Genomic DNA, 14,737 nt, shown 5'->3' with positions numbered 1-14,737 from the left:
TTCCTCCCTCCCCGGCTCTCCTCCGCCATGGCAGGGCCGGGCAGGAGGCGGCTCCGCCAGCCCGGCTGAGGCCCCCGCTCCTGCCGAGGCCGGGGGGAGCAGCCCGGCTGCTGCCGCCCTTCCTGCCGCTCCCTGACCGCCCGAGCTCAGCTCCCCGCCGCTGCCCTCTCCGTCAGGGCTTGCCCCGTGTCGGGACGCTGCTCTCGGGGTTCTCTCCCCTCTCTCGTTATCCCTGGAGCCTCCCAGGCTGGTGCTGCTCAGCCCATGGCCCTTCCCGCCTGCTGCGGGTGCTGCCCCGGGCACTGCCGGACCTGGCCCGGGCTCTGCACCGAGCGGTACCGGGGGTCCCAGGTGAGAACCGAGGGTTTGGTTGTGGGTCCCGACGCCTTTTTCGGGGTTTGGTTTGGGTTTTTTTTTTTTTCTTTTTCTTTGAGGGAGGGATGCAGGTCACAGTGGGCTGCAGAGGACGCACTCGTGAATTAAAGAGGTTTTTTTCCGGGTCATTTCCATAAGGCTCTGCTCCACGTTATGGTTTTGTTTAAACTCTGCGGCATCTCGCAGTGGGTTGTGATACAAGCACGTCAAAACCACCCCCCCACAAGCTCTATTTTTCCCTTTTTTCCCCATTTCTGCAGCACACAGGCTGTACAACCCTCAGCCTCTGGTCCTCAGGCAGGTGATGGAGGCAGCAGGGCAGGGCAGTGCCTGCAGGCACCCGCACCTCGGGGGGAGCATCCTCCAGGACACTGCCCTGCAGCCTGGAAACAGCACCTTCTTTGAGATGTGTTCACTTTTGTAACTTAAGTCACGATGCCAGCTACACTGGGGTCTGTGAAAAATCTTCTGTAGTCATGGTTTAGGCCCTTTTTACCATTGTCACCTGAAGGAAACTTCAGAATGATGCCCCAGCTTGGGGGTGTCAGGATGCTGCAGGGTGGGCCTTGCCAAGCCTCTGTGCTGCTGTGTCTTCAAGTGTGGGGTTGTTTGTGAGCCTCAGGGACTCAGCTGCAGCTTTCCTTTCCCTTAAATCTCCAGGGCAGTTGTTTGCAGCAGGACTGTTCAGGTTCCTGTATGAAAGTTGGACTGAGACACAGTTAATTATTCCCCTTAAAGATTGTTCAGAATAATTTCATAACTGTGTTTGTGTCCTGTGGTCACAGGAGTTGTACTGGGGGTACGTGAAGTAAGTCATTTCTTTGTGTATGTCTAAAGCATACTGGTGGTTGTGGGAGCTCTGGCTGTTTTGCCTGGCTTGCCTGCAAGAATCACAGAAGAAATTATTACTTTTATTCAAGACTTCAACAGCTTTGTCACTCGGACCAACACTTGTGGAGAGCTGCGTTCTGCTCACGTGGGACAGGAGGTCACGCTCTATGGATGGATTCAGTACCAAAGGTGAACTCAAAGGAAAGTGAAAGCAGAAATACTTATTTGCCAGCTCCAGTGTATGTGCTAGGCACAGATTCAAACACTTTTTTTTTTTTTTTAATGCTTCATGTTTTTTTAATATCCATAGTCACTTCTCAAGTCAAAAGGTTCAGAACTGTGGCCAGATCACATACAGATGCTCATTGATCCTCATTACAACACTGTAGAGCTGTTAAATACTATTACCCTTGTTGTATTGGTGAGAAAACAAGTAAACAGCATACTTACAACAATTCTAAACAGCTGTGAGCAAATACATTTTTTCATGTATTGCCCCTAAATTTTAAGCAAATGATGCCACTTGCTTTATTGTCTCATGATGTGTATTTAAACTCAAGAGAAAGGTAGTAAGCAGAGGGTGAAGTGTTGATTCCATAAGTCTGCTCTGGGTGGTGTGGTGTCATCACTCCTAATGGAGCTGAGCATTTTTGTTAAATCCAGTCTGCATAGAACAGTGACCACGCTCTGAAATGTTCTGTTCTGAGGATATCTGTGTGAAATGGAGAGAGGCATTAGGGCTGGGTGAGTCAGTGTGACTCAGAAGTCACCTTTGGCATTTTCAGTCTAGAGAGGCTGTTTTTAATCTGGCATAATTCTGCAGTGGTGTTTTTTAGGAGGTCTGAGCATCTTTTCTTTGAACAGCTGTTGGCTGGAGCTCCAGGAAAACAGAGTTGGGATTATGGCAGTGAGGTTGTTGCCCTTCTCTTGAAGTCAGCCAGTGTGTGGTGTTTGACATCTTCTTGATTGTGTTTGGATTTATTCTTTTTTGTTGCATCCATGTGAGCTTCAGCTTTGTTGCTTATCTGTATGTGTTTATCTGAAGGAGCAGGAAATGGCAGGTGTTCAGAATCCTGCTCTGCATGGATTAATATTCAAATTTAAAATCCTGCCACTCCTGGGTATCTGCACGGTGCTTGTTCTGTGGCTGGGAAAAATAGGAAACAAATCGTTCAGATAGGATTCAGGTGGGGGAAAAGTATTTGTACATTCATTACTTTGGAAGTACTTTGAGATGAGGTACAGGCAAGATGCAAGGTACAGAAAGTAGCCAGTTGCCACATGCTTTGGCTTTAAAAACCAGGAGGACTGCTGAATTGTGAAGTAACATTTTCCTTTGTGTTTTTCATGGATCAGACAAGGCCTGTTTCTAATTCTGAGGGATTTCCAGGGACTGACCCAGATCGTAATTCCACAGGATGAGGTAAGTGCTACCAAAATATTGAGTCTCTTTGCTTTGGGTTTGGGTTTTGGTTTTTGGGTTGTTTTTTTGGTTTGGGTTCTCGCAGACTTGGAGAGCAGAAAGAGGTACTTGGGAGACTGGGGTGCTCAGAGTCACAAGTAGCCCTAAGCATTATGAGAGCACTGATCTGACACCTCAGAGGGAACATTAATGCTGTTTCCTCTGTGTCATGAGGGATTATAAAGTGAGGCCCTTGAGCATGGGGCACTTGTCTGGTGCTTGAATGTCTGTGAGATGTTGGCATCTTCTTGCAGGCACATTCCCACGTGAAGAAGCTCTTGTCTAGTGCCCCAGTGGAGTCTGTTGTGAGAGTGACTGGAACTGTGTCCCCTCGTCCCCCAGGGCAGGAGAATCTGGTGAGAAGATTGGAGTCTCTCAGGGGTTTTATTCCTTCTGGAAAAGGCATTGGAGAGTAGGAATTTGGGGGGGGTTGCCATGGTTTTCCACATTTCATAAGGGTAACAATGGGGTTATTGGATTTAAGGAGTGTGGAACACAAGGTGCACAGAACCCTGTGCTATGGGTTCTGGGTGTGGGGCAGCCTATTATCAGGTAATGTGAGGAAAAGAACTATGACACATAACCTGGGAGCACCTCAGAGCACATTAGACACTCAGCAATGAAGTTGGATTCCTTTGAAAGGATAATGTGTGAGCTTTTCCAGGCTCTCAGGGCAGGGTTGAGCTTTTCCAGGCTCTCAGAGTGGGGTTGAGATAATTTCTTTTTCATGGAAATAAATGTCATTACACGTTCTACAGCATCTGATGTCCTTTTTCTCACTGGTAATAGACTTTGCAGCTCTAGTTGTATGGGAAACAGAGGTCTAACAACTTCCCTGCATGTTGTGCATTCCTCAGCTCTCACTGTGATTAGCCACAGATTGCTCTGTTACAGTTGTATGGATCCCATCATTGGCAGGCCTGAAAAGAACCTGGGTTTATCACCATTATTTTTTTTCTCAGATGACAGGTTTTTTTTTTGTTTTTGTTTTTTTTTGCTATGGCCATTTACAGATGGCCATAAATAATGCAGCTTCAAGCCATGCTTTTATTTCTTTTAATCATTTATCATTTTGTATGATGCTGCTAATGCCCAGTGAAGTGCATTCTGCATGGTTTCAGTGAGGCTAATGGAACAAGTGTTTTGTCCAAATGCATGTGCCCTAGATATCTGTGCCTGACTGGTTCTCTGTGCCCATCATGGCTTTCAAAGGCAAATGAATAGGAATTATCTTTCTTGGAGAGATGATCAGTATAGTGCTGGGAAAGACCATCCCATCTTTCATAAGGTGTTTTTCTGAACAGAAGGGAAATCTATGTGAGATCTCTCCTTGAGAGAAGTTCTCTGAGTTACACTAGAAGGCAGGGAGGATAATCACATGGGTTTCTTTTCTTTTCCCTTAACCATCTGTGAAATACCCTGTCTAATTGTTTTATCCATGTTTTGAATCTATTTTTTTCTTGCCTTTTTGATCCAGAAAATGCCAACAGGGGATATTGAAGTGAAGGCAGAGACTGCAGAGATCCTAAACTCTTCCAAGAAGCTACCTTTTGAAATCAAGGATTTTGTCAAGGTGTCTGTGGATTTTTAATAAATTGGGAATGTGATGACAAAGCATCTGAGAGCTTCGTTTGGTTCTCTCAGCTCTTCTTGGAGGGGAGGGTGGTGTTTAAAATAGAGGTACTGTGTAGTAGCTGTGAGGATGTATTTCTGATGAGAGGGAATCAGAAAGCAGGGCTTGAATGATTCCAGTGCACAGGGTTTTCAGATATCACTGTTAGTGTGGATGGTAAAGGGAAGAGTGAAAGAAATCAGGCTATGCTGGCTTTTTGGGAGGCTGAAACAGAACCTGTCAGCGTGCTGCTTTGTTTGAAGGCCAGGGTGCTTACTCTTCTCTGGGCAGCCAGAGGATTTTCTCCCTCTGTAAGTACACAGTCTCCTCAGAGGTTTAGGTTTAGTGCAGGTGGTGTCTTTGTGCATGGTGCAGGAGGGGCATCACTGTTGATTGAAGATAGCTGTGCTGTTCAAAGTGTGACTGATACATAGGTGTTGGAATTGGAAGAACTAGGTCCTGTTATTTCTCTGTTACAGGTCCTGGATGATTCCCATCATCTGCTCTACTTTGCTTTCCCTGTCTGTAATAAGGATTTATCACCATGTAGTTGTTGCTTTAGATCTGTATGTGGTACTGCCTCTCTGCCTAAAAATCACAAGGAAGAATGTTTCAGTCTCTTGCAGTGGACTGTGCATAAGGAGGGCTGAAATCCTGAGCTTTATTGAGGCTTATTTTGGTGTTTTTTCAGAGTAATGGCATGGAGGGAAACCCACCCAGTGGCTGATGTTCATCTCTATAGGTTATGGGCAGTGGGTGGGTCATGGCAATGGAGCGGGATCCTTTTTTAGCATCTGTCTTTTGTCCTGTGACTTTAGGGAGCAGCTTCTCTGGGCATGTAATCTGAATTCTGTCAAGCCCAGCTCTCTCTGCTCCTCAGAAATCAGAGGCCCTGCGGATGCAGTACCGCTACCTGGACCTGCGCAGCTTCCAGCTCCAGCACAACCTGAGGCTGAGGTCCCAGGTGGTGATGAGGATGAGGGAATTCCTCTGTAACCTCCATGGTAAGAGCCTGCTTGCAGCACAGTGGGCAGCACACACCATTTTAGCCCTCCCTTCCTCTGCTGGGAGAGGCTGTGATCAGCTTGCCAGTCCAAGCTGGTCCACTTGCTAAGGATGTGTTCTGCTTGCTGTGGGGTCTTCAGAGGGATGTTGGCAGGTCTGAAGAACAAAGTAGGCTGGAATCTCTCAGCCTGCTCCAAACAAGTTGTTTGGAGTGAGCTGTGTGCAGTGAGAAAAGGCCTTCTGCAGGTAGTTGTCTTCTCTTGGTGACCCAACTTGTGGTGTGTCAAAGGGATGGATTTCTGGTAGGCCTTTTGCTTATCGTGGAGTCAGGAAGTGCCCTCTGGAACAATAAAGCCTAGTTCAAAATGGATAGGGAATTAACAGGTTTGTAGCCTATCTGGTGTCCTCCTTTATCAACAGATCTGGAAGGATGAACAGTCCAGATCCTTCAAATCTGTCATTAAACAAGTTATTCTGAGAAGCATCAGAATCTGGAGATTTTGAGGCCCCAGGGCATGCTGGATGAGCTGTTTTGCAGACTAACCCTACACTTTGTGTCACACCAGTTCTTCCTGCATGTCTGAAACAAATGTTTGTTCTTCAGGGTTTGTGGATGTAGAAACTCCAACACTCTTCAAAAGGACCCCAGGGGTATGTATTCTCTTAGTAATGCCTTTAGCCTCCTGCAGTTCATGATTAGGATTTTTGTCACTAGCTACTCTGCCTTCATTGCTGTTCCCTCACTAAGCTCCTGTGCAGATTTTTGTTATGATAAATGCATGCTTGTAAAAGTAGAGGGTGTGGAAGGGAGGGGGCATCTTGAGTTGGGTGTAATTTTCTTCAAGGCACTTTCTCTGCCAGGGAATTGAGGCTGCCTCCTTGCTGAGCCATGTAAGCTTTGCTCTTGTTTTGGATGCCAGGGAGCAAAAGAATTCCTTGTGCCCTCGAGGGAAGCTGGCAAGTTCTACTCTCTGCCTCAGAGTCCTCAGCAGTTCAAGCAGCTCCTCATGGTTGGAGGCCTGGACAGGTAAGTGGTTTTTGGACTCCTGTTCTCTGCATGTTCTGTCCAAGGTTTTAGATGCTTCCCCAAAATCTTACTGTCCAGGGGTACTGTGTTTTGGAGAGGAATAAATACTTGGGACTTCCCAGGTAAGCCCAGACCCTTTTCCCCTCAGCCATGATGCCTCTCTGCAGTAGGAAATGCATCCTGTTTGGGGATTGAAACCTTCACTGTTGGTTGTTTTCAGTGGAAACCTGATCTGAAGTACAGTGTGCCTGAAGGGCAGAAAATCAGGTGCATGACAGAAGCCTTTCCAAGGGTAACCTATAGAACTGTTAGAGATGAGTCTGAGCAGCTCAGCAGGACTGAGATGTGGGAAGTGTGTTCTCAGGGTGCATGAGTGCAAAGCTTTTACCTGGGCTTGTTCCTCTAGATCAGACTGAAGGAGAGGGAGACAGTTGGTCATGCAGAGAACTGCAGCCAGGGCTTGCTTGTGAGTGAGTTTTGTATGGCCCTTGGTGTGCAGTCCAGGTTTGGAGCAGAAGGTGGGAAAGGGGTCGTGTGTGGCCCTGCTGGGTCACAGCTCACCTGGGGGCCTCCATGCCTCCAGCTCTGGAGATGATACAGCTGCTGAGACTGTTGTTTTTTCTCAAAATCCCAGGCTTTTGAGGGGATGGGGACAACCAGGGCCATGATCATCAGCTGCTAAGGGAACAGACCTTTTTATTTATTTTTTAATGATAAATTCTATAGGCACAATTTAATGTAGGGTGCTTTAAGTTGTTACCTAAGGGAAGTGCTGTTGCAGGTACTTCCAGGTTGCTCGCTGCTACCGAGATGAAGGCTCACGACCTGACAGGCAGCCTGAGTTCACCCAGGTAACCACCTCACCCACCTTTTGCCCTTCCTCACTCCAGACAGCTCGTGCTCTTTTCCCATCTGATGCCCTCCTTTCTGCCAGCTCCTGTGCTGCCCGAGGGGCACAGTTGTTGTTTGCAGATGCAGGCCCCCTTGGAGTTGTAATGGCTGTGCCTGGAGTGGGTGCTGTGCCTGGAGGGTGCTGTCCCTGACTGACTCCTTGGACACGGGAGTTGTGTTGCAGTAGTGGCCTGATGGTGCAGTCTTGTCCTGTCCTGCTGGGTCAGGCATCCTGATGCTCAGCCTTTGACATCCCAGGCAGAGTCAGCCTTGTTCATCTCATCCAAGGTTTTTTGCTCTGTCCCTGTCATCATTACCTCATCCAGGTCTCTGAGGAGGTTTGTTGCCTGAGTCATCAGTGAGCTGCAGTGAGCTCAGAAGCACACACCCTCAGCCTGAATGCAATCATCCTGTGCTTTTCTCTAGTATAATTTTTTATGCTGTATTTTATTATTAAAAGCTGCAAGTGACAGTGTCAAGGGCAAAACCTGGTGCTGATGTGGAATCCCCACTCTTGCTTTCTGTTTAAGATAGATATAGAGATGTCATTTGTAGACCAAGCTGGGATCCAGGGACTGGTAGAAGGCCTCCTGCAATATTCCTGGCCTGAGGAAAGAGGCTCCATTTACAACTCCTTTCCCTTTCCATGACATATGAGGAGGCACTGGCTCGACTATGGGACAGATAAACCAGACACTCGTTTTGGGGAATGAGGTGAGGATTTGCTCATTGGAAACTTGAAGTTTCTTTGGTTAAATCATATATAGGTGATTGCTTGGAGTTCTCAATGCTGTAACTACCAGCATATCTGTCCCATTGTTACTGCTTTGTACAGATCATCCTTTCTTGGAGAAGAGAGGGTTTTGATTATTTGTGTGTGGGAAAATGTATGTTTTTACAGTATTAGAATAAAATATAATGGAGTGTTGGGCAGCAATGTGTCTTGACTGCTGTAGGAAACAGCAATCAGTGAGGTATCCCCAGATACCACAAGTGCTTTTCTGTACTGCAATACTCCTGGTCAGCATGTTTCATGAGCCAGGCTTCTCCAGCCTTGTCAGTGCCCTGAAGTTATTTTCAGGATAACCAGCTGTGGTTGTCTGTGTACACTGTGTTGTGAAGTGAGGGTGTAAAAGCATGAAATAAGAGTCCTGACAAATCTATTGAGAAGGAAGCAGTGCTGAAAAGCAAGAAAGCATTTTGTATTTCCCCAGGAAACTGATCTTTGGGATTTCTTTTCCAGTGCTCAGCTCCCCTCAAGTGTAGTGGCATGTCACCATCTCCAGTTTCCTGGCTGTCTTGCCCTCCCAGTGGTTATTCCAGCTTGGCCCCATTCACTTCTGTCTGTGATCCATCTGATATCTCTGGGCAAGGGAAGGATACCCTGGGGAATGGTGGCCCAAGGTGCTAGGGCACGGGTGCAGGGTTTTGCCTTCCTGTTCCTGCCACTCCTGCTTTTTCCTGCATCTCTTCTTTTCAGATAGTGGATCTCAGTGACTTGTTTAGGGAGGTGGAACATTCAGTTTGGTGCAGAATGCCCTCAGTTACCCACACGGGTGCTGTCAGAGCCATTTGTATCCCTTCAGGGAGTGGTGAGTGATTCCTCTGCACACTGCTTTACTGTTTATGTGACATAAATAACAAGTTAATTTGAATGCCTTGTTGGTATGAAAATGTTCCTTGCTGTTTGCTGGGGAGTAGAGCCCTGCAGGAACATGGGACTGCTCTGATTGATGTCAGGATTGGCTCAGTGGTGTTAGAAGAGAGGAATGGGAGCTGATGAGGGGACAGGAATAATAAATATATCCTCCTCAGTGAAGGGAGGAAGGTAGCAGAGCTGTAAGGTCCCTTGGGGATGGGGAAGCCTCTTGGGGTTTCAGCTTGCTTTTTCCTCAAGAAGGGCCTCTCAATAACAAACTGTGCCCTGTGAGAAGAGGGTGCACTATAACAGTTATGGCCAGCTCTTGCTCTGCACCAGAAGAGTCAGGTGGTACATACCCTTCTCACGTTTGGATTTGCTGCTTTTGTGGCAGGACTCAGGTTTTCCTAATGAGAATGTCACAGCCCAACCCCCAGGCTGGCAGTAGGTGCAGGAGATGACCTGATGCAGCCATGTATTTTGGCAGGGAAGTGGATTTGATCCTGGCTGAGGGCATCTCTGCAGCTTGGGCAGTGTGGGAAAAATAAAATCCACTGAACACTGGAGTTTTCTTTGAGGAATAGGAGCTTCTGACCATGGTTTTATCTTGGAATTCCTTAGTTTTGGCACAAAGTGCAAGCTCCTGGCTTCCCACGAGGGGGCACTAAGGTGTGCATTCAAACAAGGCAGAAATGGACTCTGGGGCCTCTCTAAATGTAAGAGTTTATGGAAAAAAAATAAAAGAAAGATGCAGGTCCTCACATCTGCTTTCTTTGCACATGGGAGTCACCCCGTTTGGTTTCTTTCTGTTCCTCCAAGCTGAGCTGTGCCTTCCCCGTCAGTGGGGGTGTCACAGCCTCACTGCTGCATGCTGGATTCCTGGGCACAAGGTGTATCTGCTGTCCTGCTGCACCTGCCCTGGCAGCAGGGACAAAAACTGCAGCCAAATGAACAACCTAGAGGAGCCCTTCCTGAAAGGAGCCCCTAGAGAAGCTGCAGCTTGGTGCTGGAGGCCCTGTCCTGTTCCACAGAGCCCATGAGAAACAAAATACTGGAAACAAAAGAAGTTGAGAAGTTTAGAAGCAGCTTTGCCAGCAGATCTGAATCCTGGCAATGCTTGCCATGTATTTTGTTGATGTTTAATATGTCTTCTTCTGCTCTTTTCCTAGAGATATCTTAAAAATAAAGACTTGCAGTCACTGAAGGAGTCTGCAAAATCCCAGTTTAACCAGGTGAGACAGAAACACTGCTGTGGCACTGGGAGTGGTGAATGACAAGGGATGTGTAGAGGCATTTCCAAATAGAGAAGGGTAGAAGAGCAGTTCTTAATGCCTGAGTCTGTGGCTGAGCATGTGGTGCTTCAAGGCAGGAGAGGGCAGCACTGGACTGAAGTCACTCTTTGTCTCTCTTCAGGAAATCGTGGAAATTATCTGCAGACCTGATGGAAGCTTGAAGTCTCTTCTCACAAAGTTTCTTGGTGAGAAGCAGCAGTCAGAGCTTATCCAGGTGCTGAACATGCAGGTGGATGATGTGGTGCTGCTGGCAGCTGGTGAACACAAGCAAGTGGTAGGAAACATTTGTTGGGTGGTTATGCAAGTTGAGTGCTGCTTTCAGTGGCCTTGATGTTATCAGAGCCTAACTTGGTCTAATTCTTCTTATTAATACAAGAGGTAATCGTCTGATTCTGTGTTTCTCTGGAGCTAAAGCAGTTTCTGTAATGCATGAAGTGTACCTGTTGCTTTTATTTCCCCCAAATTCTGGAAAAACTCCTAACTGAAATGAAGGCTGGAATATAAAACAAGAACAGATCAGTGCCTTTTTTTTTTTTCTTAATTTTTAAAGTATTGAACAGAGGTTGGAAAACAAGGTCAGGTAGGTAGTTTTGCCTCCCATGAACAGATGAGTGGGGCACAGCTGCTGCTTAGAACCTTCTCTGTGTTGTTGCTACCTCAGCACTGCTTTGTGATCAGGTGTCCTGCTTGCTTGGTACCCAACATTTTGTCATCTCCCCTTTCTGTGCCTCCGTTTCCACACTCTGCAGAATGCAGATCCTGCCTGTGCTTGCCCAGTTAATCCACATTTGGGTAGAGCTTGAAGTTAGTGTGGGACAGTTCTTGAAGATGGGAAATTTGGAAGAAAATGAGGTTTCCAGCTCCTTACTCACCTTCCCTTTGTCCAATCCCAGAGAGCTGCTGCTGCCTCAGCAGGAAGGTGATGCTCTTTAAGAGACAAGGCAAAAGGGATTAAGGCAAATTGATGAATTACAGCTGATGGTGTCTGTGATACTGCCTTTATCAAACACCTTCCCTGCCTGCCCCTGTCTCATTCTCTCCCTCTCCTTTGCAGGCTCTGCCTTGGGGAGCCTCAGGTTGGGGAGTGCTGACCTCCTTGAAGCAGCTGGCTTGGTGCTCCGTGATCCTGCAGCTTTTCACTTTCTGTGGGTGGTAGATTTCCCCCTTTTCCTCCCCAAGGAAGAGAATTCCACTGAACTGGAATCTGCTCATCACCCCTTCACTGCACCTCATCCCTCGGATGCCCACCTCCTCTATTCTGATCCCACAAAGGTAACTGGCTTCATGTGTCAGGCTCTGTAGCATGGAGAACTAGGCAAACAGCAGCTGGTTTTAGTGTAAAAAAGGCTTTTAAGTTTCCTGGGACTGACTGCATATGGTACAGGTCTGTTTGGAAGAGATGGCTTCCATATTACTTCAAGTGGAACTGTCCATGTGTGCCCTGATAAAAGGGGCTGATAGAACAGAGCTGCTTAAGGGCAGGAGTCATGGTCTGACCTGTGTTGCTTCAGGTTTTGATGAACTTTGTAAAAGGTTTTGTATTATTCCCAGCCTGTGCCCCTGACAGGACAGGTACCTGGACTGCAAGGTACCAGTGAGTGGTGTTGCAGGATCTCATGGCTTCAGTCCCAGGGTTGTTGCTGGCTGTGTGCACGTTGGTGCCAGATGCAGCTGTGCCTTGCCAGGGTGCCTGACTTCTTCCTGCAGGTCCGTAGCCAGCACTATGACCTCGTGCTGAATGGCTGTGAAGTTGGAGGTGGCTCCATCAGAATTCATAGTGCAGAGCTGCAGCGTTTTGTGCTGGAGAAAGTGCTGAAGGTAACACCTAGGGGTGCCCCTAGCATCCTCTTGGAGGTTAAAATGCTTAATTTAGCCACTTCCAATGCTGAAAGAAGCTCCTGTGATTCTTCACACATAATTTTGCAGGAGGACTCTGAGGTACTTTCCCATCTGCTTCAGGCACTGGAGTTTGGAGCTCCACCTCATGGAGGAATTGCTTTAGGTAAGTGCTCTGTAGCTCTTCAGGATGCAGGTGTGTTGGGACTGTTTTGGTTTTTTTGTTGGTTTTTTTTTCATGTTACATCCCCAGCAAGCTTCATGCTTGTTTAGAAAAGCCTTTTCTCTCCTGACAGAGATGGCTGTTGTGGTGGTGGTGTTTGGTACCACCACCATGGTAACATCACGGGGCTTTACACAGAGCTTCCATCTCTCCAAGAAAACAGAGGCTGGCACAGCAGGATAATTTTGTGTTTCATGCCCTGGGTCATTACCACAACCTTTGCACTCTCATCCTCTGCTTTCAGTCTTTGTTCTTTTCAGTCTTTGTCCTTACCTTTTTTTTTTTTTTTTTTCCTCCCCCACTAATCCAGAGAAGCTAAACTGGCAGTTAAGTAGCTCCCTGGTTTGGCTCCAGCATGGACTTGGTACCTGTGCCAGCCCAGGAGCACATGGGACACCAGAGTGAGGAGGAGGAGGAGGCAGCAGTGCTGACTAGGCTGGGATGAGCTGTTGTGGAATGGCAGCCTTGGGACGTCACTGCAGTGCTTCTGTACAGCATTGTAGCAGTGTCAGGTTTTTTTCTTAGAACCTTGCAAGTCTGTGGTTTTTGGAAAAAAGAAATAAAGCAAAAAAGAAACCAAACCCAAACCAAACAACAAACCTCACCAAAACAACCTCTTCCTCCAAAAAAAACCAAGCCAGACCAAAGTTAGGATTTTTAACCTGTGGACTTCCACTGTGATTTTCCTCCATCAGATTTACCCAAAGGCTCTTGTTCTTTTTCTGAATTCCTCCTAGTTCTTGTAACCCTTCAGAACTGGTTGACCAGTGGGTTTGTTTGTGCAGAGCTGTGACTGTTCCTGCAGCTCAGCTGCCCTGGCTTGTTACACTCTCTTTGCAAAGGCATGCCTCTGTCTCACAGCCCTTGGTGTGCTGCTGCAGCATTTTTTATAAACACTGAAATGCTTACCTTTGCTGGGTTTTCTGCTCTTCAGACAAATACTGCTTTTCTGTTACTGATCAAAATTAACTTTTCCCCTCAACTTGCTTCAGCTTTATATTTCAAGCTTACCAATGTCATCTACCCCCTCCTTCTGTTTTTTTGGTTTTTTTTGATTTAGAGGCGTTTTACAGGGCCATAACTCAAGTGGTTCACCAGTTTGCTTTCTACTTCCAGGACTTGACAGGCTGATCTCTCTCATGGTTGATGCTCCAAGTATCAGAGATGTCATTGCTTCCCCAAATCCTTCAGGGGACGGGACCTGATGGGCAATGCTCCAGACTATGTCACTCCAGAAGAACTAGAGCCATATCACATCCAGGTTTCCTGGCCTCTCGAAGAAAAAGAGGCAAAGCAAAAACTGACTTCAAGGCAGTGCTGGAAGCTGGTGTGTTTAAGCAGAGCTAAGATACAGCTTATTAGCACTAGGATGCAGCTCAGGAAATATCAGCTGTTATGGAAAGGGTGGGGATAGTGCAAACTCCACTGTACCAGAGCAGTTTCAGGACCTGATGGAGTCCCCAGCAGGGATTCACCTTTGTTTGGTAATAGGAAGGAGAAGTAGAAAAATGAAAAGAGCATCATTTTTATCATGGGATATTGAGGATGTTGGCTCTGAGGTATCATTACTGAAGTGACAATGGGATCTAATTTTTTTCCCCACCCTTTGTAAATGATTTCTCCTCTCCTCTGGAGGAGATGGTTGTCAGCTTCCCTGGCAGAGGGTTGGTATTGCTGCTGGGCACTGCTGCAGCAGAGCAGTGTGGGTCAGGGCTAACTTCACAGCAAAACACAGTGAAACCAGCAGCTTGCCTCATGCTGGAGGATACATGATCATCCAGAACTTGCCACGGGGGGGTTTGTATTCAACTGTGTTCTCTCTGTAAAGAGGAGAAGTGTTTTTATTATTTGTTTGTCCCTGTAGCACTCGTCAAAGAGGTGATGCTCTGTCCCTGGGGCCTGTGGTCCTGCTGCTTTTCAGCACACTGAGTTTGTATGTATGGAAATAAAGATTATCTGGTAATGTGATGGCTGAGCTGGGCTTTGGGCTTTGGGCTTCCTCTACAGGAGCAAGCAGCCTGGATTTCTGTTACCTCTGGGCCCTTCAGGAGGTGACAGGGAATCTGTGACAACACAACAGGACTGCCAGTCCTGTTTGGGTCTGCTGGTCCTGCAGGGAGTGATGCAGCTGCAGACATTCCTTGCAGGCAGGGTCTGTTCATCCCTGGCTCACAGCAGGACAGCCCCAGTGCAGGACCTGCTGAGCACTGGATGGAGTTTTGGGTTTTAGCAGCACTTGGGTCTGCTCTGCAGTGCATTGCAGGCTCTCTGCACTCCAGGAGGTTCTCTGGGCTTGGAAGGAAGCAGGGAATGAGCAGAGAATTGCTGGGGGGAAAGGAGGAAGGTGAGAGAACACCTGAACAAGGAGGATGGCACCAAGGGAGAGGTGCTGTGTCCCACTGGGATGGGCAGCAGGAGGCATCTGCCAGGGAGTGGCAGAGCTCAGAGGGAAGGAAGGAAGCTGTGTCAGAGCTGAGACTGAGCTGAAGCCTTCTGCAAGATAGGAGCTGGAGATCTGGAGATCTGTCTTGTGGTCCTGAGCTG

The 14,737-nt window shown here is 47.5% G+C and overlaps 1 protein-coding gene across 1 annotated transcript; it reads left to right on the top strand.

The window, feature by feature from the left end:
• Positions 1-2: 2 nt before the first annotated feature.
• DARS2 (aspartyl-tRNA synthetase 2, mitochondrial) lies at positions 3-14,161 on the top strand (the record flags this gene model as incomplete). The annotated part of the gene is given in 18 exon segments (XM_030455267.1): positions 3-351; positions 1,296-1,395; positions 2,563-2,629; positions 2,923-3,024; positions 4,146-4,241; positions 5,161-5,284; positions 5,890-5,936; positions 6,206-6,312; positions 7,094-7,163; positions 7,734-7,911; positions 8,679-8,799; positions 10,014-10,074; positions 10,256-10,421; positions 11,189-11,406; positions 11,842-11,952; positions 12,061-12,136; positions 13,310-13,363; positions 13,366-14,161. Coding segments are annotated over 18 exon segments (2,289 nt in total), but the record flags the coding sequence as incomplete, so codon positions are not given.
• Between the last annotated feature and the right edge of the window lie 576 nt (positions 14,162-14,737).

This window comes from Calypte anna, chromosome 8 (genome assembly GCF_003957555.1).
Source record: "Calypte anna isolate BGI_N300 chromosome 8, bCalAnn1_v1.p, whole genome shotgun sequence".
Classification (NCBI taxonomy): Eukaryota; Metazoa; Chordata; class Aves; order Apodiformes; family Trochilidae; genus Calypte; species Calypte anna.
This window is presented reverse-complemented; position numbering and strand designations above follow the sequence as displayed.